This window comes from Gallus gallus, chromosome 14 (assembly GCF_016699485.2).
Source record: "Gallus gallus isolate bGalGal1 chromosome 14, bGalGal1.mat.broiler.GRCg7b, whole genome shotgun sequence".
NCBI lineage: Eukaryota > Metazoa > Chordata > Aves > Galliformes > Phasianidae > Gallus > Gallus gallus.
Genome location: NC_052545.1, coordinates 1,385,174 through 1,410,711, shown reverse-complemented (window position 1 = coordinate 1,410,711; position 25,538 = coordinate 1,385,174). Strand labels below are relative to the sequence as shown.

Genomic DNA, 25,538 nt, shown 5'->3' with positions numbered 1-25,538 from the left:
GGCCCATTTCCAAACTACAATCGATCACAATTCATGTTATGACCAAATCACTCTGATCTGCTGCTGAAAGAGCTGAAAGTGAAAGCTGTGGAAGCCTACACCAGCCTGCACGGTAGCTCTTGTGCTGTGCTGTCTTTAAATCACAGGTTAAGGATCAAATTACTGCCCCACTGCAATCAATTAAGGACTTCTCACGAGCAGTACATAGAATGCTGAAGGTTGTATCAGTAACTACATTCAGCAATTAAGTCTACATCTCTGCAGCAGGGTTGATTCAGGTTACCTATTATCAGATCAACTCCTGTAACACTTACCGAGTTCATTGGAATGCCAGGTTGTTCTGAGGTGCAGCAGTAGGTCTGCGTGTGACTGAAACTCCACCACTGACATCCTGGAGCTAGCCAGCTTGAACCGAAAGTGCCTCCACCACAGGGAAATGTGGTTTCTTGGAGGAGATAGCCAATACCCAAATTCAAGTTAAAAGAACACTAAAGATATGCTATTTGCATGAACAGGTAAATCCTCCGCCAAGGAATCAGTCATGCATTTCTCACCCTCTAGCACCATACCCTACGTATCTGTGCTTATCCATACATTTAGCCCCTACTAGTTCCTGCCAAGTATGTAGCAGAAGGGGGAAGGAGGCAGTAAGGGGCTATGGAAGACCACAGGGTTTTGCAGACCAAGGTCTAAAAACCCATTTAATTCCAATAGAACTCCAGCTGGGCTGCCCAAACTGCAGTACCTTAACAAGACAGACGTACAGAATATTTTAACTGAGAGCAATGGACTAAAAAGCAAACTTGTTATACACCCACCTCTCCAAGCACCAGACCCACCTTCCCCACTTACTTCACACTGCAGAGCACACATCGCCGGCAGGGCGGGACAAGGAGGCCCAACGTCTGACCCGCAGCTCTGCACCTCGTGGCACTGCAGAGCGGTCCCCTCAGGTACTCAAGCTTTGAAGAGAAAAACAAATAAATAAATAAGAGTGGAGGACATAATATTACTTTATTGCACAAGAAAAAACAGTGTTTAAAAAAGCCCATGCACTTAGTTTACGGAAGCTTAATTACAGTATCTTTCTCTACGGATCTGTACATGGTAATTGTTACCTCTCCTATTGCAGAAGGGAATGGAGACGGGCATTGCAGCACAAAACAAAGCTGCAGTGACACCAGCAGACCTCGGCTCAAAGTTCTGCACCACCGGCACTGGTAAAGCAGCACTGACCCGCTCTAAAGCAGCTCATGAATTGCTGCCGATGAGAACTCTTGCTGAATAAGCAGAACAGATTCTTTAGTGGCACGTTCTTACAAACGGCAGCACGGAGCAGAGAGACAACAATTAATGTGTGAGATAGGAGAGACAAGGAGGCTGCACGGGTCTCTGCCCCTTCCCAGGTAACGACTGAGGGAGACTCTGCAGGACAGCTGGCACAGCGACGGCTCACGGAGCTGCACCACTGACTGATTAAGGCCCAGTTCTGATAGATCGGATCTGCCCTACGAAACTCAATGAGGCTGCAGGAGAAAGCAGGCCTGGCCGTCAGCACAGGGGCACACGGGGCTGCAAAGCCTCAGCAAAACCGCTTCTGAAAATAAGCGGGGTCTGTTCCACGTGCAGAAGCACAGGACCGGGTGGGTTGGGAAAGGATTTTAGGGGCACTTTGTTCTGACAGGTAACTGCCAGGACAGCCTGAGAAACCCAACTAAACAGCACATGAGGGCTTTGCACAGCGCTAAGGGTGCTCACATTGCTGAACACCACAAAAAATAAACAGCCTCAGCCCAAAGGACTCATAAATCCAGGAGACGGCGCTGCCAGAACACGGAAAGCGGACGAACCATCCCCGGCTGCTCCTCGGGAACCGCAGCCACAAAGACAGCCGTCCCCGCCTTCCCGCCTCCGCACCTCCGACCCCCACAGCCCTCAGGCCGCCCCCCCGCACGCGCCCGTTGTGTCCCCGCGGCCGCCTCGCGCCCTTCCACGCGCCCCCCCGGAGGCGCAGCGCCGCTCCCCGGCTGCGCGGGTCGGCCCGGCACGTGGGCAGCGCATTGTGCACGCAGCGCATTGTGCACGCAGCGCATTGTGCACGCAGCGCATTGTGCACGCAGCGCATTGTGCACGCAGCGCATTGTGCACGCAGCGCATTGTGCACGCAGCGCATTGTGCACGCAGCGCATTGTGCACGCAGCGCATTGTGCACGCAGCGCATTGTGCACGCAGCGCATTGTGCACGCAGCGCATTGTGCACGCAGCGCATTGTGCACGCAGCGCATTGTGCACGCAGCGCATTGTGCACGCAGCGCATTGTGCACGCAGCGCATTGTGCACGCAGCGCATTGTGCACGCAGCGCATTGTGCACGCAGCGCGGCGTCCCCTGCTCTTCTCTTACAGGAAAAGCGATGCAAATTTAAAGCGCGTGGAAAGGCCGCGGCCAAGACACAGAACGCTGAGGTGAGGCAAGCGTTTCGCAGGCTGTTTTTTCTGGATGTCACCACCTCCTTAGAACAGAACTTCGTTGTCCAAATGCCGCCGCGTGGCTGCAGAGCCCCGCACAGCTGTGCTGCGAAACGGCCCGCGAGCCGCAGCCGTTCGTTCATCGCTCTCCTGCAAAGCGCACCCACACGGAGCCGATTAAATCTACCGCAGGTGGGAATTCTCCCTGCATAGGTTCTACCCCACAACAGAACGCTTCATCCACCCTATCCGAATCAGATCGGAGCCTTAAAAGCAACTTTATTCTACTGCCATTCTGAAACACAGCTTTCTTTGTTTGCTGCTGAAACGCGTTGAGTCATCTTCCCCCGGCGCTGATCTCCCTGCGTGCATCTGACAGCTCACGGACAGCCCAAGTGCAGGAGAGGCAGCGACACACCACTTGCAGAGGGTGGACTCAAACACTCAATTAACGTTAAACGATTCTGCTTTAGAGCGTAATCTACTTAAGCAAATGAATTCTAACAGTCTTCTTCAAGAGCAGACAATAATAACAAATGGTTAAGTTGTGTAAACACCACCGAACAGGAGCCAAAAGTTACAGAGACCAAAACACACTGTATAAATCTGAGAAAACCATTAACTATTTACTCACCGTTTAAAAGCCCCAGGTCACGTTTCTGCCTGCAGTATTTCATGCCAGAGCTGCTTCTCAGTTAGCAACATTCCAGTTAGGGCAGGACCGGCCCAGGCCCACACAGCAGCCCCTGCCCACGAGCACAGCTCAACTCAAAGCCACGAGCGGCTCCTCCTCGCCCAGCTGCTGCCGGCTCCCAGCTGAGCCTCATAACAGCCCGATGAGGGAGCACAGGTGCAAAGGGTTCGTCCAGCAACACCTGGATCTCACTAACAGAGCAGTTGTAGAAGGCTTAGGAACGGGACCTAGCAAAAATCATAAACGGAGGTAACGGAAATGGCAGGTGTTCATGAAGACCTTCATGCACTGGCAGGCAGTTCCTGATCATACAACGTATAGCAGAAGATTTCCATTGGACTCCAAGGAATGCTCAGGTGTCACCAAAAAGCTTTCATGCTTTACCCCCTTGGAGCCACTGGTGGAGCTCTGGGTTAATGCTGTGTAAGCCCTCTCACAAAGTAAGGTAAATCCATCGCACATATTTATGACACAGAAGGGCCAAGTATTACTGTTTGCACATTACCACCACCAGGGACCTCATTACAACAATTCTCTTTTCCATATCTGCTCTATTTTATCACGCCCCACATTTTCTTCTAGGAGCGTATTTCCATGAACAAGAAAGATGCCACACACACACGTACAAAGTTTGCCCCCTTTAACGTGCATTCGCACTGAGCTCTCGGATGGTTTCCTTTCAGGGAACGTTTCTTCTCACAGTTGGACATATCTGAGACATGCAAATGATGAAGGAAAAAAAGATATTGCAACTCCTCTGATGCAGCAAGTGCCATATTTCACAGCTACAAACATTACAGTCCTCAATAAAAGGAAGCCAACGATTCCCTTCAAGTCATAAAAGCACTAAGCTTCGTTGTGAATGACTGAATATAGAGTATGTTGTGACACATGCAGGATGTGTTATGTTTTATAAGAAGAAAGTTCAGCTTATTCTTGCCAACATGATTTTGATAAGGAAGCAAGTCTTTGCCAAAAAGAATACATTTGTTTTCCAAATCCTTATACAGTCCTTATCACTGGTGTATTTCAGCTTCAGCTGTAAATAATGACATACTGCATGATTCAGCCTATCACTCTCTTCCGTACGTAAGGAGCGCACAAACCACGGATGGGAATAAAGGGGCTGCAGCTTTATTCATCACACAAGCAAACAGAACCATAATCCAGAATGCAAACAGATCTGGTGAGAAGTAATGAGCTCTTTGTCCAGCCCAATCCCGCAGCTGGAGTCACACTAAGTCCTTCCATTTGTGCGTGCACAAAAACTCTCACTCCATTTGATCTCAGCGCCCACAGCTCGAGCACACAACCTGACCAGCCTTACCTGCTGCCCAGCTCGGCACGTTGGCTGCCATCCTGAAGGCAGCAGCAGTTCAGCTGGGAGGAGCCCTGCTGCATCTCACCTGGGAAGAAACTGAAAAGAAACATGCATGGGAAATCCGTTAAATGCAACAGTCTTAGAGCAATGCACAGCACATTGCTGCAGTTTAAGCAAATGAAACAAATACTTCCAAAATTTCCACAATTAAATTAGTAGAAATCCTACACTGAATAAACTAAATGTATCACTTACTATCGAGCTGTGCCGTATTTTATGAAGAAAACGGAATGTTCATATATTTCCCAGGCCTTTTCCCTAAAAATATGACTTTTTTCCATAAGCTCTTTATCACACATTCACTTATCAGAGCTAACAGTAATAGTTTTTTTTTGGTTTACAAGTTAATAATACCCGAATTTCCTTTTTCAAAACTGCATTTCATTTGTCCTGCTATATTTTAACTGTATTTTTCCCTCCATGTTATAACTGTATTCCAAAGGAAAAGAAGTGTATCTATGCTGCAGCACAACGTATCCTCACTTCTAACGCTTGATGTACTCATTATTAGTCAAGAAGTAAAGAACAGGTGCAAATGCATAAATTAACCTATGAAAATTAGGCATGATCCTATATATTATGTTTAATTGACACATACCTTAGCGTTTATGCATAAGTAACACTCAGCAAAACATTCTGTACGAACCACCAGAGGCTTTGTGCCCAGAACAGCACTCCAGAACATCCCACCTGAACGAAGACTGCGTTTTATCAGAGCTCTGACATGACGAAGTGCAGCCTTCCAACCTATTTAATGCTTACCCTGCAGATAGGTTTAAAGATATTAAATTAATAGTTTTGAGTTCATGGCTGTCAACTCCGTACACGTGTGTGTAAATAAACGCACATACGTACACACACACACACACACAGACACCTCCTGTCCATCACCTTCACTTCTCCATGCCAGGTTCAGTGCTGCTTTGGTGTTAGCAGAACCTTTGTGTAAGGTGAGTAGCAGATAGAGACGTGCACCTCCTGCACATCGCTGACACAAGTCCATATCACTTGATCGGTTCTGCTCATGGCTGCAAAGATAAAAGGAACAGGTTATTTTGCATCTCTGTAAGAGACCTATGGAATGCATATGTTGCTTGTATTCCCCCCAAATAATGACTTGATTTCTGTCTTACCTACTGTGGGCCTCGATCTGCAGGTAGCCACCAAGTTAGATGATGATCACTGTGAGCTCTCCCAGCCAGAAGTCATCAGACTGCCTTGTAGAAATTCCCCTTCCCTCAGAGACAGCAAGCTGATGAACAGTGGTGATTAACTTCAATTATGCAACTCATGTTGCTGAAAAATCTCTGAAGAATCTTTTGACATCTTATTTAAAAAAAAAAAAAATTATATAAAAAGAGAAAGATCCGTCCTTTATTATGGTTCAAAACCATGTTTCTATGGGAGTTGCAGAAAACCCCTAATAGAGTTCGTCTCCGTCTGTAATCCTGACCTCTGAGCAATCACTTAAAAGCCGTAGTTCTCACAGGCATGACATAGGCTGTTCTGTTTAAAGACAGATGATTAATAAACAGACTGTTACCACACTGGCTGGCTTAGCAAGAAAGCCTGTACACTGAAGAAATGCTTGTCTTACACCTATTTCCTATGTGCAGCTCTTCCAAAAACAAACTGCTCATCACATCACAACGTCTCATTAACACAGCTCTCACCTGGTAAGTCTCAGGCTGTTTCAGTTTAAAGATCACACTTGCTGTTGGGTCTTTTCAACTTCTGCCACAGCGCTGTATTCAAACTGCCCAATGAATGTCAGAGAGAGTTCTTTAAAATATTTATTTTGAAAAAATCACTCTGTACAAATTTAACATTCTCAGCACTGAGGTGTTATAAAAATGCTAACACAACAGAAAGACTCGAGTGAAACATTAAACTCCTCTCTTTTAAATTACAAAGAAACAGATTCATTCTAAAGAAGCTATTGTAATTCTAAACATTAAAAAAGAGATAGCTTTATAAGATTTATCTTCTTTATCTATTGCAGTCAAATACAGGTATCAATAGATGACTCTTCCCATCCTTTTTATAAGCTTTCCCCCCAACACTGTCCACAACTAAGCCAAATGCCCTAAATGGATTACACTTCTTCTGTACACAGCTTGTGCTCCAAGCAAACCTCGCACAGTTTCACCATCCTTTTCTCAGTGCCTAACAAAAAGATGCCTCTATACATTTGGTACAAAACTCTCTGTACAAGCCAGATTTGCTCATGTGAATTTCTGAAGCAAACTAAAGGAAGAGTATTTATTCGAGCCTTCCATTTGGTATCGTGAAGGAACAGTGATTAAGTAAAACTTCACAAAGTAAAATCCAGCAACTGGGAATTCTGTCTGTTTTAATAATTATTATTGTATAAAAACTTTATATGCCGTAGATTATTAGGAATGGCAAACCCTAAATCTAACAGTCCTAGTTTTACAGTCCCCATCATAAAATAAGATTTTTCTGTATATTTTTAAGTTACCTTCCCTAATTTTAAGCTATTTGCAAAAGTCATCATTGCAAATTCAACAACCTTTTCCTTTTTTTTTTTTTTACAGGAGGAAACACACTCTCACGAAATTAAAAACAGTACAACTGTCCTATCCCTGTAAACACAATCGAACGCGGACTGACAAAATGCAGTGTGACGGGTAAGCCAAGCTCTGATTTCTTCTTCACATTTTCTTAGCACAATGTATGGCTCACACCACCGACAGCAGCAAAAAAAGCTATTGCAAATTTCAAGTTACAGCCAGGGGTGCCAGGCAGGATCCATCCGGCAGAGATTATCCAAGCTATTTGCAGCTGCTACCAGCGTGTTCACTTTGCTTTCTCCTCCTTCAAACTGAGCAAGATTATGAAGTCGAGTCATGATAGCAGTGACGGCTTTCTGAACGAGCGAAACCAGCTGCTGGCTGTCCATGTTTTCAGGCTGTCCGGCTGCTGAGAGCGGAGAGGAAGTATCCTCCTGTGTTTTTTTGTGCCACGCAATTATTTCATCCCGCAGCACAGTTTTTAGGATACCATCAACCTACATGAGGGAGAAAAATCAGACTATTACGTTTACCCTCAACAAGCACTACATCACTACATGACAGATTTTAACCTAATCTTAGTCTACTCAAGCTTCTAAAATTTTCAGGCGTCCGGTCTGAGATAAGCCTTCTGTTTGCATATAATAAATAAGCATCTTTTAGCATATCTAGACACTAGGCCAATATATACGTACATATATTAAATAAATTTTATAGGTTTCTGTAAAAGAAAAAAAAAAGATGAATCAAACGTTAAAGGAATTCCTCTTACGTCCAGAATTCAGGCAAGCTAACACAATTATAGCCACACACCTGAAATGAGCTGGGCACCCATCATTCCAAAAGGATAAATGGGCACCTGTGCTCTCATCTTGTTAATTCAATATGAGAAGTCTAATTGGGTTTACATCATCCGGAGGCACAAATTACAGACCAAGTCTGCAAACTCATTTGCATGTACAGACATGGCTTCGTAAGGTAAAGTGATGAATTATTTTAAAAAAAAACAACTAAACTTTCTGTATTACAAAGAAAAAAAAATCATTTTAGGATATTTTCCGTCTTCCAGAAAGTAACAGCTCACACTGTAGCTACAGTACGTTCTGTGCAATGCCGTTCTGGTGCAAATTGCTGCCTAAGTGCAAGATGCCTCATTTTTGGAACGCATTAGAATTTAAAAGGAAGTTAGACAATTTCTTTAGAAAACTACACCCTGCTAAGAGCTAGAATCCATCAAAGGAACAATGTATCTTGAGCATTCTGCTCTGCTAACAAAGGCCAAACACATTTCTATTCACAGGATATTATGAAGATTCTAAATGATGTTGCATTTGTCATTTCACTACTTACCACTGCCAGAACGGGTAGGGATTTATGAGGCTACAGCACTGAAACAATCAGCCTGAATTAACATGTTTCAACAGAACAAAAAAGAAATTCGGGGTACAATTACACCTATCTTCCTCCTATTCTTTCATGAAAGGCGAAGACTTCAGCTGCTTTTGTGATGACCTTGGGGTAAGACTTCAAGATATAAATATGAGGTGCCCGGGTTTCTATCCCAAGCAAGAAAATGCTGTTTAGCTCACTGTTTACTAAATGATAAATGCAAATTAAGTAAACGACTTTTGGACAGGTGCACAAACCTTGAAGTTTGGCTGTGCAAAGCAGCGAGCCACTGCAATCATGGAGGCGGTCAGCGGGCCGGACACCCCAATGGTGGTGAGGAATTCCGAGATGTTTGGTGTGAGCCGGAATGGCACCGGGCGATTGGCGTCCAGATCTCCTGTAGCATCGTTGATGTCAAAGCGGAAATACGCTACGTTTAGCTTGCCAGTATCCTGCATGGAAAACCAAAATGCACAGAAGTTTTTGAGTACAAAAGCTCAGATTGAAGTAATTTTTATCAAAGCGAGTGTCCAAAAAGCTGTAATGAACACAGATTGCGGTATTAAACCTCAGGAAGCAATACTCCTGTAGCAGGGGTCTGAAAGGAGCTGGGCTGAAAGATGGACCTTCACTCTCCAGGCATCTCAGCTCTGGGTAAGAGCTCTCTGGTGGTGGGTGACAGGACGAGGGAAAATGGCCTTAAACTGCGCCAGGGTAAGTTTCGGTTGGATATCAGGAAAAACTTCTTCACTGAAAGAGTTGTCAAGCGCTGGGATGGGCTGCCCAGGGAGGTGGTTGAGTCACCATCCCTGAATGTGTTTAAAAACCATTTGGATGTGGTCCTCAGGGACATGATTGAGCGGAGGGCTGTTAGAGGTAGGGTAGTATGGTCAGGTTGTGGTTGGACTCGATGATCTTTAAGGCCTTTTCCAACCTGAGTGATTCTATGATTCTCTATGTGCTGCTCACTCCAGGTAAGAACCTGAACGGCACAGCTGCACAGTGGGCATTAAAAATCTACAGTGCCATACACAGCATAGCGCTCCATGCATCAAAATGGCATTAAGGCTTTAATATATACCACCTTTACTCTACAAAGGTGGCAAGCCTCATTTTAAATATTGGGTTAAAACAGAGAACTTAGTATTAATAGGAGTTGTAGCTTGACATGATGTCAATGCAAAAAAGGGGGCATTATTTGAAAAAGGGTATTCTCCTTTTAAAAAATTAACCTCTAAAGTTTTATTTTGTTGTGGTGGTGTTTTTTTGTTTGGCACACATCTATCCAAAGCAATATGTATAAAGAAAGACTAAAGAGAGACTTACCAGTCACCTACATTAACAATTCCAATATCTGCGACCAACTTTACAGACTATGTTCTAAATGCTAACCACAGAAGGTAGGTAGAGTTGATGGCATCTGGGTCTGCAGTATAAATCACTACCTACATGATGTGCAATCACATATCAAATGAAAACCTACTGAAATACGCTGTTAATTAGATATCTCAAATTCCCATTTTGACTCAATTCAAGCTCCCAAATTTCCATTTGATCAAAAAAAACCAGCATGCAGTTAGGACAAAATAAAGCATACCTGAGCTATCTGCAGCATTTCAGGGTTGAGTCTGTTTAAATGAAAGATGAATTCTGCAAAGCCAATCAGGGCTAACTGAATAGTGAACATCTTTCGAAACGTCCAGTAATCCGTGGCATTGGGGAATGTATGTAAAGCCCACTCCTTAAGCATGCTGCGTGGCACCATGTTACTCTGCACTTCTTTAAGTATATCTCTGAGAACCTATATATGAAAAATATTTGGAAGAGATTATTTTTAGCATTTTAGCAATTTGTAGCAACAGACAATTATGCCAAAAGCAACTACCAAACTTCACTGAGCGGCTGTACCCCATTGTAGGAAAACATCCCAAACTTCGACACTTTTAACTCAACAACATTTCCTGATTTCCTTATCAAAATACACGTGACTTTGTAAGCCCATCCCCTGCACAGCTGCCAAAGAACCTCTGTCTTACAAGACTCAAATTTTAATGAAACCAAATAAACTGTAGATCTACAGTCAGTCTGACATGAGAAAAGTTATGCACTGATTGAAGTATCTTCAAACCTTTCAAGAAAATCAGAAGTAAACTAAAGAGACATTCAGTCACAATGCAGCACTTCCTTAAGGCAAACTAATGGAACACACTCCACTCTTTTTCATTTTTTAGCTTCAGTGCAAGGTAGATATGCATTTGTCAGCAATAAAATAAAACCCTCTGCCTAAATCTGAATATTTGTATGTGCTAATAGTAATACTTATTTCCAACCTCAGGCACCAGGATGCTGAACACCACTGAAGGTGAGCAGCCCTGAAAGGAAAATCCACATTTTCCAGGTAACATCTTCTCAGTGAAAGATCCCCTTCCGCAGTGAAGGATGTAAACATCACTCAGCCATTAAGTGACAAACGCTCTGGAGCCTACCTAATTTCTCTGAATTTCAAAGGGGCTGGGATAGAATCCCCACATAAAATAAAGTCAGAAAGGTTGCTGCTCAGACTAACACGTTACTGAGCAAAACGCTGGCCAAGAACAGTGACATGGATTCTTTCCATAACTGGTCTGCAGCAACAACTGAAAAGATTACTAATAGCCTCGGTTTGTTCTCATTATCAGATGATGGTAGTCCATAGGCAGCACGAGGAGACAGCTGGCAGAAGGAAAAGTATGCACATAGATACAGCAGCAATTAGGCAGATTTTTTTTGAAGGCATTTGATAAACATAAAGCATAATGACAAGATGTGAAGTTACACTTGGGATCTACAAAGACTGCAACCCCAAACCTGGGTGGTTTCTTTGTACACTGTATAGTTTACTGGAAAAGGTAAAGGATTTTATTACAGGAGGAAAGGAATCTCACTGGGTAAAGTAATTAGTTTTATGTATTATTACAGCAAAAGTACCTCAAAAATGTAAGGAGAGAAAAACTGATGGATGTATTCATATTTCTAATGAACAATAAGCAATAATTTTTCCCTTGATGTAAACATACACAGTTTACTAAAATATTTCATTACTGTAGCATAGCCTAGCCTAATTAAACGGAAAAAGAAATAAAGTTAGGATATGTTTTATTGCACCAGAAAGAGTGACAGTCCAAGTGACTTCAGTTCCACGGCTGTTAAAGAGTTTCATGACCTGAAGAAAAAAATCCCCAAAATAGAAGCAGATGTTACGTAACACTTTGTTTTATTTTCTAACAGAAAAGATTCTCCAAATGATGTCTGTGACATACCGTGTATTTTCTAACAGCTGTTTTTGATGTGGGACTAGAATTTGATATAAGAATATGCATTAACCCTGAGATTAACAGCTGTAAAGTAACCATATTTATCAGAATTAGATGTTTGATGGAGGTTAGAGAGGAAGAAGTTGCTGTTTTCCAAGTACTGCCCTTTATTAGGGTGTAGGTTAGTCTCTGTTCCTAGTTGACTTGGGTGGGATGAATCCACTGTCAGTTTCAGGATGAACATCAGAAGATGAGGAAATGGCACCACATGGCATGCTCTGCTTACACAAATTAGGAACGTGAAAGAGGAATGTTTTTCCCATGTTATCAATTCATTATTTGCAAAGCATTATACAAAAGGGCCTAAAAGTAATGAATCCTTCATCTGCTTCCAGCTGCAGGTCCCCAACACAACCTGCAGCACAACAAATACAGCTTCTTGGAGGCTTTCAGAGATACTCCAGAATGCCAGTGAGGTATAAGAACTCCCAAGAACACTTATAGTAAAAACAACAAATGCAAACCACCTCCTCAGTGAAACACCTCCATCCCCTGTCTAATGGGATGGAGCTGAACACACTGTGGCCAAGTCCCCAGGAAATGACCCTCATTAAAACTCATTCTATGTTCTAATACCTGGTGACTAGCTTGCGTCCCCCGCGCTTGCACCGTTGCCAGCCTGTCATAGTATCGAGAAATGGGGTTGTCGTGCTCAATGCCCTTCTTGGCGCAGCGCTGCTTATAGATCTCCACCAGAGACAGAGATGAGGGGTTGTCTTCGACCAGACGCATCTGCGGAGAAACGGCCACGACGCGCGGCACTGCGGGCAGCCAGGGGGCAACAAAACACAGCAGTCAGTTCCCAGCCCAAGGACTCAGAGAAGAGCAGCAACGTGCAGCCAGCAGCCCTTCAAACACTACTGTGGTAATGAGCTGAAGGCTATCAAGAGAAACTGCTATGACTGTGCCCATTACTAATTCATGAGCTCAGTTAAAAAGAAAGCAAGACAGTTTTGTTTTGTTTTAAACTTAACTAAGCAAAAACATCTTCATTATTTTAGGAGGAAAAACCCAACAGAATGAGCACTCCACCCTTCCTACTTCACCTGCAGGAAGGAGGGCAATGTTTTGCTCCGATGTGACTACATGACACTGGCATCATTTCAAAACACATTACTCTGAAGGAGAGAAGTACTGAACTCGGTATGGTGTTTAAAGCAATTCATAAAAACGGGGATAAAATCTACACGTAGCTGAGGAACAGAAGCTTAAAGTGACAGTGCTTGAAAGTAACAAGGGGAAAATGAAGTAAATTGTTCAATAACATGAAAACTTAAACTAAAAAGAGCTTTTACTTCAGGAGCAATAAACCTGCAAATACCCTATCTGCACACAAATGGTGCCTCACAGATGTATCACACGTGCGCCATGTCCAGAGAGAGGAGGCCTCTCCAGCACCAGCTGGTGACACCCGTGGGACTGTTGCAGAGTGGCCGCCGGCTGCCAGCAGAACGTTCTGCCATTGTTTCCCTCAGAAGCTGTAATAACCAACCTCAGGAATACAGGAAAAAGTGCTGTTCAAATGCCTTTAAACTGTTTGATGCAATTTCTTCAATTGTAAAGAAACAAATGCATTCCACAGAAAGAGTGTTAATGAGCTCTTTCTTCTGGCCTGCTTCCATTACCCTCTGGCAGCAGGGAGAGGAATGTTCTTCAGGTTCTTTTAAATTGTATCAAACCACAACGTACGGAATTATTTCCAAAAGGACTGCAGTTTAAAAACAGCAGTTTGAAGGAAAAATGTTACTTTCCTAATTGTGGTATATAGAGGATGTGTCAGTGGCTTTTTTCTTTTTCCTTTCAGTCATACCTAACAAGGCCATATCTATTGTATTTCTCACATCTTGGCCTTGGAGTGATGTAAAAGTGTCTTCACATACATAGATACTACATCCACCCCTTGTTACAACAAAGCCTTTGACTTGCACATTTTAGACTCATTAAAGCTAGATCACAATTATGCACTTCCAGCTCTGTAATTCGCCACTGCTTGTGAGAGCAAGTTAGCATTAAGAGATACAGTGTGCACAGAAGGAAAGACTGATAAAGCCAGACTGTTAAAATTAGATCTAAGGATTCTGTAAAAAGCCAAGAGCAAAGCAGCAGCACGCCTTGGTGTCTTCAGTTCAAGTTCCCACTATCCATAATATATTTTCTGCTCACCAGTTAAGGATTATTTGAATTGACTAATGTACAGAACTCATTTATATGAAGTTAGTAAGTGATCCCATGACATTCGGAGAAGTATTTTATATTTTTATGAAGTTTTTACATAGCTACAAGCTGGAATTCCTGAATTTCTGGAAAACGTGAGTGTTTAACCCTTTGAAGGCATTCCCATTACACTTGAATCACAAGCAGATCAAATATGTTGCTGAGTACTTCTCACTTCATCAATAAATTATTTATAATCAACACATGAGAAAGGCAATGTGCACACAGAAAGAGAAAGAATTAAGGCTGCGCTCATCATTTATCCGTTGTTTCTGTTTTGAAATGCTTAAATATGAGAACTTTTATTAGGTTACTATTTTGGCTATTTTAACACAGAGATCATTCTGGAACCCTCCTCAGCTCCCCTCATTAAGCCCTCCCTAAGGTTAGGTTGTAAATTTGGCTATGTGCAGGCACTACCAGCTGGTGCTGTTGGCAAAGCATGCTCTCCAGAACAAGGAACCTCAAACAGGATGGAAGCACACTCAGCACAACGCCTGCATCCAATATCCAGATTATGAATTGATTTCATTTGGCAACAACTAATCAGTCAGCATGTTTTAGGATCCTCCCCTCAGAGTAAACATCATCATGAATACATAAAGTTGCTTCGAAAATTCTCAATGGCAGAACTCAGAAACTCTGCACTGAATTCACAGCTCTGAATTAAAAAAATATTATTCAGTGTTAAATGGAAGAGGGAGAAGTAGTTCAATATTCATATAACATAAACTGGGGAGAAAAAGTTTTGTTCCGTCCTACCCAAGCTGTCTCTGAATTCTTGTTCTGAAATACATGTGTACATTCCCACAGAAGAAACAGTGGGAATGCCTCTGCCTCACATGCTTGTTACTCACTAGTGAGCTTTATTCCATGAACGATGTGCATTATGTCTTCTGAGAGCATCCTACATCACATACATCAACTTTACACCTTCACCAAGGTGTTACAATGCCAGAAAACACCACTTAGATGAGTCTTCTAAATATCCAAAAACTTCATATGGATGATTAGCAGTAACAGTATCTGAGTGTATATTACGAAAAAAAAGGATAAAATCCCTCTTTCCAGTACCTGTAAAAAACAGATGTCTTTTTGTGGTTTCCTTCCTCTTCTCTAAGCAGGGGTTCAAAAGGCGAAGCAGTTGTAAGACACGCTCTTCTCTGCGAGACTCTGTCAGGCAAGCATCGTTCATTACCAGATAGGGGTAGATCTTTCCATTGTGCCCGCGGATATAGAGCCTCCTGGCTGCAGTGTTGTGTTTCTGAACTATCTCCACTCGGGGCATAAACCTACCAGGAGGAAAGAGAGATTAAAGCCCTTGAGCCCATCTCCTCTGATATCAAATAACGATTTCAAAAACAGAAAACAAACAAAGGAATAATACAGTGCAACTGTGAAGCTATATTATGAACAATTGCTTACAGTTTTATTATCCAGTTAACACAAAGTTTCTATTTGATAGTCAAAAATTTCAGGCGTTTTTGTTTCTTTCTATTACGAGAACAGTTCTTAAGCAAAATTAATCATTAGATGAGATCCTGATCTCTGCTGTGAAGAGTTGTTCCTCTGTGGACCACAACAGTAGAAACACTCTCAAATAACACCAACATTAAACAAACCCAACATAATCCTCATACAGCACTCGAGCTGTGCAGGGAGGCAGTGTGACATCACCAAAGGAGGATAAGGGAGAAAGGTGGGCTGTTACAACAAAGCATGACTCTGTATACATTATTTCAATACGCAAAATACACACAGCAGCTACTTTCTGCAGCATGGATGGGAGAACATCTCCACTTTCTTCTCCATTTGCAGAATTACAACTACCCCTTCCCCACTAGAGTTTACCTGGCTATCTTGATGTAGTAATGTGTTGGCTTCGGCATAAGGAACTCTCCAGGTATCTCTACTTCAGCAGTTTGAGCTGAGAAATTGCTTAGAAAGCGGCACTTCTCCTCTATGAGGAAAAACTTGGGAAGCTGTTTAGTTTTTGCCTCCAGAATTTTGATCCACTTCTTCAGTTTGGAGATAAGATTATGAAGTTTCATTGACCCCGGTACACTGAAGTCGAAGTCTAAAGAAAAAATACACATACATCCTTAGCATTTTGAATTCCAAATAGCATATTTAACATCCACATTTGGAAGTTTGTGCTTTAGATGAGATTCTTTCAGCCACATTCAGCTTAATTTAGAGTCTAGCACTTCAGATTTCTGCCTGTTTCATTAACAGTGATTTATTTATTTGAAGTTAGTGGAGCCCTTCTACTTTTAGAAAGGATGGAAGAACCTGAACTGAGGATACAACGTAGAATCTGTGAGCAACTTCAGGACAAGAAGTAAAACTGCTGTTAGTGTTATCCTCCTATTGTGAGCTGCAAGAAAATCCAGTCCGCCTTTCCTCGCTTGGATACCAACCGTGTGCCACCGCAGTCAGAACAGATATGATGGCCTAAGCAAAAGGACATCATTCAAGGAGCTCAGCCCAACGTAACAGCCTGCCAGTGCAGCACTGCCTCCTGCAGCCCACTGAGTCATGGCAGCACACGGGGCCAGCAGCCATGCAGGTACGTCTCTGACTGAAATCCTTGCAGTACACACCACCTCCTGGGCCTACAGAGTTCAGCTTCCAAACACCACTTTGCTAGTTTCAGAACACAGCGAGCAAATAAAGTGAATAAATAAACAAGCTGGAATTCTCCAGAGAACATACCACGTTAACAAATGAAACTGTTGCTCAGCACTTTGGTATCACAATACTGACAGACTAAAGACAGCCTGTAAGAAGATAAACCACTCTGTGGCACAAAATCCCCGAGAACATTCAGCCCAGCACCCCTTCCCACACAGCCACCATGCGGAGACACCAACAGTTTTCCCTGAGAGCCTTACAGCCCAAAGCCAACAGCCAGCAGCACAAACACCATTCCACTTGTGTAAGAAAAAAGCCTGTGGTGAAAGATGCAGCTCCTTACGTATGGATGACAAAAATTAGGAGTATTCAGTAATCCTCCCTTATCTTTTTCTACCTGGTACGGGCAGTGCATGTGTTGCAAAGCACAGCACGATGCTCATTAGAATCCCACGGCTACCCTCTAGTGAGCACTGCGAGCACATCACTGCACAACAGCAGCACTCAGCCATCCACCGCCTGACTCCACACAGCACAGAAAGTATCCCAAACTGCATCCAGTCTGTGCGAATGTGCACCACCAAAGCAGTAAAAATATGCATCAGTATTATATATTTCTTTAAGTTAATAAGAACAAAATAGCAATTAAATAACATTATGTTGATTAAATGAATAATAAATAAGACATTTAGTTCAGCATAGAAATAGATCCGGTTTGTTAAAACACCCATTCTAGGATCTTGTTATTTTGTCTCCCAGCAGCAGATGGGACAAGAACAGAAAGTTTAATTAGTTTACTTGAATTAAAAATAATAATAATGATAAATTTATATATACACACACACACACACACCCTTCTGCTATACAGGCACAAAGTAGTCATCCTTGGTCTTACGCAACAGGTAATTAATGCTTTTAACACCAGCAATAGCTCATTTGTAAGACCTGAGAGGTTCTTCTGCCAGGGACATGACAGGGTTCTGTTTAAGAAAGCCCACGAGCCAAGGGGCATCATCCAAAGGGCCAGGACAGCCTCCATGGGCATGAGATATAAGCTGAACTCCGCAGAGAAGCTCAATCCCTCGTACACGTGATGCTGAAGAAGATCCGAGCATTGTCCAAAGGCAAGAGCTGTCTGTTACTGTTCAGCTATGAAATTACTTTGTGCTTTCTGAAGGGTTCTTTCTAATCTCCTAAGAACTTTAGGACAGCACCAACAAACAAGAAAACACACGGTGACAGTTAGGGAAGAGGAATAAGTCAGCTCCAGAAAACCAAGGCCAGGAGGACCAGACTGAGGTCAAATGGGATGCTGACTCCAGTCTCTTCATTTGCATTTTCTGCATACTGTCCTAATACCTAAAAATTACAAGAGAAGTAATGGAACAGGTGCCTGAGCAGTGCTAGGCTTTCTCAGGAGAAAAGAGGCCGGGGGGAACACCAGAGTAACGCTAACACTTGAAAAAGCTGGCAGCTAATAGCAGAAGTGCTCCACCTCCCTTTGCCCCACGCTTAGCAGTGACTGAGGACTTCAAGAAGCTTCCTTCTGACTGCAGCTTCCATTCACAGCAGAGAACTCTGCCAGGTGCCACAACTCCCACCAACACTGCCCTGCCTCCTCAGGGACCTTGCGGGGTTTTCCACCCGTACGCAGCTTGACTGGAGAGAGGGCAGCAGAAAGAAGCAGGGCTCCAACCTCACAACTCTCATCTGCTCTCGGCTGAACAGCTGAGGCCATTTCTCTCCTCCTTCACTGCTGAGTGCTCTCAAGGGGAGCGTTCCTCTCTCTTTGCCTTTTTTTTTGGTGCTCTTTGATGCCAAAGGTTTGCAGAGAAGGATCAAAGGAACAAAGAACAGATGCTCAAAGAGCTATGAATCTGAAGCTCCAGAAAGAGAAATAATCGAGGTAAAATTTGGTTTTAAAATGCATAATGTTGGGATGGAAAAAGATGACCTCTGAGAACTCCAGCAGTCTGGTTGGATGCCAACAAAAATCTTTCAACTACAAGAAATGGTGAGAGAGCCCTGACAGCTCCTACCAGAGTCCATGTGCAGCTCTGACAGCACTGGAGGAGGTGACACAACCACACAGAGCTGCACATGTCTGCAACACAGCCACCAACACCCATTCAGAAATAAGCACAGACACCACCTTTCTCCTAGGCAGCTGCTCAGTGTGGATACCTGTGAAATGGAAGGTGTGCTCTGTACTATCTGTTCACCATCTAAACACAGGCGGTACTGAGGATCACAAACACAAACCTTGAATTTCCAGTGTGACAAATGGACACAGCAGGCATGATTTACAGATGGTTTCTCATTATGTTAAAACAGCTTTTGGAACGTTCTGTGGAGTAATCAGTCGCATTCATTTAGTTATGTACTTTCCACTGTTATTGCAAACCTAATCAAAAACTTACTTTCATTTTCTACATAATGAATTGTAGAAATGCATAAGCATATCGATCCGTTCAGTTTCATCCACTGTCCCATGGTTCATTTATGAAACAAACAAACCAATTTAACAGATGAGAATGAAATCAAACCCAGCACTAAGAGCAGTAAGTATATTAATCCTGCAGACATTCATGTTTGATTATACCTGAAAAATGAAACGTGAAATCTTGACAGTCTTGAAAAAACAGAGTACTTATTGTTCAACTCAGGCCTACTGTGGAGGTGCTTTGCATTCAATCACTTCCAGTTGTTTTTATGTTCAGGCCTGTTTTTCTATATGTTGTTCCACATCATTCTGTGTAAAAGTTGTGCTTGGAAAGCACAGCTGAAAACTTTACGTGCTATTTACACACAATAGAGATATGCAAACAGCACATAAAAACCAGAAATCCCACCCATACAATTTTATTATTACTTTCTTTTAAATAAAAACGTAACTAAACAGTAATTAACCATTTTTAAGGATTTTTCTACAAATGTTCTGAAAGAACCCTTCAGGTTTCGCAGACATGAGCCTGCTGCTGTGCTCAGCCTTCAGCTGTGCTACTCCTGAAACCACAGACCCCCCAGCATCATATCTTAAAGGAAAGACATGAAGGCAAAGTACAAAAGACCTAAAGTAACTCAGAAGCACCCTGAGACTGAGCGTACCATCATAGGAAGCAATGAAAAAGCAACTAGACTCTTACTGCAGTGCAGACATATAAACCATTACTAAAAAGCAAAAACAAGTCCAAACTTTTATATAACATTTCATTTCCTTGTAAGCTTCAGTCAAAGACTCACAAAATGGTTCTGCTTTCACTTCCCTTCCCAGCAGCTTTCATCCATTAAAAATCTAATCATATGGTTCAGGACTTTCATTATCTGCTGTCATGCAACTGTTGTGCCTCCAAAAAGGACACCCTGCAATGTATCGTGCACGAGATATGTAGGTCATATCTACAACTGAGTTGCTTTCAAAAGACTCCCATCCGTTCACCTATTTTCTCAACGTTAGCAGTAAAATGTTTGGGGAAAAAAAAAAAAGAAGAAAAATAACAACAAAAAACCACTGTAAATCTGCTTGTCAAACTCTGTAAACTCTCTGCAACAGCGCAGACCTGAAACAATTTTATGTTAAAGGAACTTCATGTAACTGAGAATTCTAAAAAGAATAATCAGTCAACACAAGATTCACATCTGCAGAGGCATCAGCTTGATGCAGAAAGACTGTGATTTTTAAATCACTATAAAGCCAAAACTGAGCTTAAACTCATGCCAGAATCATCTGAGTCAGAATCCCAGCAGGGTAATTTGAAAAGCAAATTCAAGAAAATAAGAAAGCTCAGGTCTGCACAGGAATTCTGTCTGTCCACTAAAGGACAACTGATTACTCTGAATTCTTAATTTCTGTCTCATACAGCTGCGTGCCCTTAACACTTCTCAGCAAATGCATCCCCACACTCTACTTTTAAATTTTAAATCAACTTCGGATGCTCATCAAACGTAACACCACTGATAAAGCATAAAGCTACTCCTCTCAAGTACCTTTTTTATTACAGCTGATTAAAGTTATTGATTCAATTTACCTAACAATGATGTGAGTTTTTGTAATTGTTTTTTTCATAATCTAGTTATCCAAAACACCGGAACAATCTTACTCATCAGAAGTCAATTGTTTTGAAAGATTTTACACAATATTGTGAACTGGGAGCCCTGCAGTGATAATTGCATGACATTCTAGCATTCAGCATAAAACAGTCATCATTACTGCCTTCATCTAAAGCAGGAGGTCTGATCCAAATTGCAAAAAGACTGCAGTGAAGTAATCTAATTTATCTTTAAACACATATATGATTTGACCACACATTTAGGTAATAGAAATACAATAACACCCCCCATTCTCTATGCTGTGATCTGGTTTTCATCTGACAATGTATGGAGCAACAAAGATAATACAAACTACTCCAGGTTGTGCCAAATGGCAGGAAGAATAAAAAGGCAGAATGCTTTCACAGTTGAGCTTTGTGGGGAAAATTTCCCAGGAGATTAAGATTTCTTTAGAATTACCTGTTGTGAATTGCCCTTTTAGCTTCTGGAAGACAGGATCTTGAGCTGTCGCCTGCGCTCTCCTGGCTAGTGACTCTGAGGCTGCACTGGAAAACATGGTGGACACATTGGACACATTCTCAAGTCCTACTCCAAAAGTGCTCACTAACTTCTTGACGAAGTTTAGTGTATGGGGAGTGATTTTGGCATCTGAAACAGCTCCACTTTTCTCAAAGGCAACCGAATAGCACTTCGCCAGGCCCTGCTGCAGTTGTCTAAGAACCTAAAGACAAAATAATAAAGACAAAAAGTCAGAAAGATCAGGTCTTCTGATTTGGTATAAGGAAACACTATTAAGTCACTGCCAGGTAGATAGAACTGCGTGCGCCACTAGCAAGTCCATCTGCTCTCTAAATCAAATTTGGACAATAATTACCACCTGTCACAGACCACCAGATCAAGAAGAAAACTGGTATCTATGAAATTTAGTATAAGAGCATCATTTTTCAGTTAGTACAAGCAACAGATTAAATCCTAATGCTAGAGGCATTCGTCAATCTTTGGGAAACTTATATATTGCTTCCATAAATAACTAAGCTCTAAAAACTCCAATCAGAGCAGTCAGTTCAGGAATACATCAGTTTTCTAATCAAAAAGAAGCTATGTTTTACTGTTCGAAAGTAATGCTAGAGAAATATTATGCAGCTAAGCTTTCCCTAGAGGATACATACATATGAAACTGTATAAAAGCCAAATACCTCTTCATGCCAATTCTCTCTGAACCAGACCATCTGATCTACAATGCCTTCCAGAGAAGACAAAAGTGTTGGGTGTAATTCTCGCTGCATATGCATAATTCGGCTGCATCTCCACATTGGTGCTGTGGCTCTGATTGGCCCAGGATCTGAGGCAGAGTGGGACTGATTTCCAACTGAACTTGGCTGTTGTTGCCCAGAATCTGGAAAGCAGAAAAGTGAAATCAATACAAAAATTCAAGAAAGACTTTATTCTTTATAAACTTGAAATGTGTCTGCATGAAATAAATGGTTTTGTATTTTGGATTACCCACTGAGTTTCAGAAATTGCGTCAGTTAAGAAAGAAAACTGCTCACAGTGCTGTTCAGCACTACAGACTTCTCAAAGCTAGAGCAATACAAACAGTCTTCAAAATCACACAGTCCTGAGTTTTACAATGCCAAATCGAGCTTTTGAAGTAATGGACAGTATTTCATACAGGAGCGAATTAAGTAAACACTCTTCATTTTGGCCCCCTCCTTTTTTTGGTGAGATCTCTTGCACAACTGCAGGAATAAATACAACTGATGCCAACAACACATACTGCTGCACAGTGTTACCCATTTGTACAACTTATCTCCTGCGTTACAACTCCACTGCACAGAGTTTTAGTTTATCACATGGTGGCACTACTTCAAACAACATCATCTCCCAGTGATCAGAAACCTCACGTAACTCACCAGAGCAGTAGTTTGTGGCAGAAACGATAAGAAGATATGTTATCAGCTGCCACTAAACACATAAGTGGTGAGATCAAGAATTTGGCACAAAAATTTCTCTTGCTGGGCAGGAATGTAGTAAAGTATTATGGCATGTGAGCGTATCAACTTTCTCCTCTGAAGGAGGAACAAAGAAAAATGAAGCACTTTTACTGCTCTTCCATATTTGAAATCCAAGACTTTTCTACTTAACATCCAGTAAAGAGTGCGTAATTTTGAATAATTACAGTTACATAATAATGAAGATTGAACTCTCCTTGGTGAGCATGTTATTCAAGACAGACCAATACTCGAAGCTTCTGTAGACTCGATGCCATAGAAATGAATTTAAATAAAGTTCACTGGAAATTTTTTCCTTGGCCTTGAGAAGTTGCTATGTTTCCTAGAGCAGCTACCTTCCCAAGGGGGTTCAGGGAAAGCTAAAACCAATGGCAAGTTAAAGAATTCAAACAATTCTATCCATGTCAGACTCACCGCTTTTGTAGCGCTCTCTCTGTTCTATCTTCAAGGTCAAATAGAGGGTCCTGATAGGGAAGTAGACAGCTTGGGGATAGACTCGTCCCACCTATTTGGAGATGTACATACACACATTTCTCATTTAAGGAATACTGACTACATATCAGATCAACACATACAGATTCTCTGTGTAAAAGAGTGCAAGTCAGTAATAATCAGATCCTTATTTTGAATAACAGCTTATGGAAAACTAGGAAATTGAAGATCATTTCAGTAACAGAAAACCAAAGAGGATGAAATGGTGACTCCCTCCACACACTGTTAAGACATTATCTAATTAGTGCTTCCAGATAGTACTGTTCAATAAATTTGAAAATAGCATAATGCCAGTGTACCTGGACGAGCTCACCGATCTTACTCATGTACATAATGGAAGAAAAACAGACATAATGACACCAGTTAGTCTTTAAATTAGGCCACAATTCCCAGTGAGCCCCATAGTAAGTGATAAGAAAGCCCATTAGAGAGTAACTTTACTCCAGCTAATTGCAGCACTTAATGTAAGGGGATACCAATTTCACCAAAAAAAGATTTTAGCTTCCATAATAAAACAATAATAAAAAAAAGCTGAAGGAGATATTAACATCCAGAGCCTCCTCTGAAATCTATATATCTTTTCTATTAAAGGAAAGAAATGATGTGTCTAAGTACTACCCACAATGGAGCACATCTTAAGACACGACCAGAGACTCCTCCAGCCACAATTGCATTAAATCATGGATTTTTCTCCCCTCCAAATGGCCCTGGCAAGTCCAACAGGTTTCACAATGGCACTTCCAGGTTCTGCGTGTGCTAAAAAAAGAGCTTCAACCAAACCATGAGCAGTTACCATCCCTGAAAACATTCCTGAGCCCTGTTCACATTAAGCAATAACAAAACAGTATCTAAAAATAATCTCCCTTAGTGTAAAGGCATGCTGTAAATCCCCTTTATCCTGAGATACAGGCAACGTTCTGCTCCGATTCTGTTTTAGAGCAGAGGGCAGTAAAATCTCAGAATTTTAAGATTAATCAGAGCTCCTTTGTCTTTTCAGAGGTACAAATGAAGGGAGGCCGATCCTTCACCTGACTCCTGACGCTCCACCCTTACTTTTCCAGTCACCTGACATTCTAAATTTCGAGCGTAAATTCACAGCACCTCTGTAAGGATTTCTGATGGTGACAGAGCTAACTTTTAAATCAACTCTAAGAAAAATAAGGAGCTAAGGAAATCTGTCCTTTACTCACTATTTACACACTAGAGCCAGCACTTTTTTACCTCTGCTCTTAACACGACAAACATTTAACTATACATTCCTAAATGTGTACTGTTCTGTTCACAAAAATGTAATAAAGAGAATTCCAGAGGGAAATCTAAAACATGTTAAGCAAATATGGCATACAATTACACTAGGTTTAGTCTCATTAAGCATTGCTCACTTTGAACTTAAAAATTATTCTGCTTCTAGGGAGAAATTAGCATTTATTAAATTAACAACAGTTGCAAGAAATAACGCTTTTTAAACTTCCTTAATTTGCTTTTAAAAATTCTTATATATCTCATCTTGAAACTAAGGATTACAGACCATAGCGAATTAGCGCCCAGCTTCTGTAGCTACCTGACTGATGAGGTTCAGAAGGAGTTTGCCCTCGGAGCCAACCAAGCACGTCAGCAGCTGTGGAATCCAGGCCAACCACTGGATGGGAGGGACACCGATGCAGTACTTGTCCACTGCGTCTGCCAGTGTGTTCTTATCATCATCAAAACTCAGCAGCCACAGAACCTGAAACAGAGTTTCAAGCAGACATCTCTTCAAAAAGGGCTTCAACAAATTCAACACGTCAATTGGACTATGCAGGAAAAAAACCCATCCAGATAATTACCGATATGGTACTAAAGACAATTTATCTGTCAAAGCCTACTTGGACACAGGAATGTGTATTTACCATACCTGGCCACTGTAGGATTTTCCCCTAGAAATAACATTAAAAAGATGCAAAAATAAACACATATATTTAATGGCTGCGGTGAGGGGGTTGGGGTGGAAACGGAGGCATGTTTCATACCGCCTATAGGTGTGATATTCAGATACATTAACTTGAATGTTCCTTTTTCTGTCCAACCCTAACGATACTTTTTTACCACCAAATTTGACTGGAAACGTATTAAGCACTGCCTGCTTATCCTAAGCACTCACAAATAACTGAAGCTGTATTTGTGGACTCAACAATACGACATCTAGCAGAAGAGCACAAATGTAAGAACTGTGCCTGGATAATGAACTGAAAAGAATAAAAGTAATACAAAAATTCTGAAAACAAAGCACTAATTTCTTCAGAAGGTCATTTGGGAGAACAAAGATTAAACTAATGGCA

The 25,538-nt window shown here is 41.9% G+C and overlaps 1 protein-coding gene and 1 long non-coding RNA gene across 10 annotated transcripts in view; both read right to left on the bottom strand.

The window, feature by feature from the left end:
- Positions 1-1,916, bottom strand: part of LOC121106796 — a 195,014-nt gene extending 193,098 nt beyond the window's left edge. For all 5 annotated transcript variants that reach the window (XR_005839855.2, XR_006931503.1, XR_006931506.1 and 2 more), the window contains exons 1-2: positions 1,119-1,916; positions 853-962 (exon numbers count right to left, since the gene is read on the bottom strand). This is a non-coding gene — a long non-coding RNA (uncharacterized LOC121106796). The remainder of the gene's footprint in view (positions 1-852; positions 963-1,118) is intronic.
- A 4,406-nt stretch (positions 1,917-6,322) lies between these two features.
- TRRAP (transformation/transcription domain associated protein) overlaps positions 6,323-25,538 on the bottom strand; it is a 78,488-nt gene continuing 59,272 nt past the window's right edge. For all 5 annotated transcript variants that reach the window (XM_040647679.1, XM_040647678.1, XM_040647680.1 and 2 more), the window contains 10 exons: positions 24,782-24,946; positions 23,143-23,233; positions 21,913-22,112; positions 21,176-21,437; positions 15,884-16,109; positions 15,107-15,324; positions 12,395-12,579; positions 10,063-10,266; positions 8,723-8,917; positions 6,323-7,573 (listed from right to left, as the gene is read on the bottom strand). In XM_040647679.1, the coding sequence (XP_040503613.1) occupies positions 7,289-7,573; positions 8,723-8,917; positions 10,063-10,266; positions 12,395-12,579; positions 15,107-15,324; positions 15,884-16,109; positions 21,176-21,437; positions 21,913-22,112; positions 23,143-23,233; positions 24,782-24,946 (2,031 nt within the window). In that variant the 3' untranslated portion in view covers positions 6,323-7,288. The remainder of the gene's footprint in view (positions 7,574-8,722; positions 8,918-10,062; positions 10,267-12,394; positions 12,580-15,106; positions 15,325-15,883; positions 16,110-21,175; positions 21,438-21,912; positions 22,113-23,142; positions 23,234-24,781; positions 24,947-25,538) is intronic.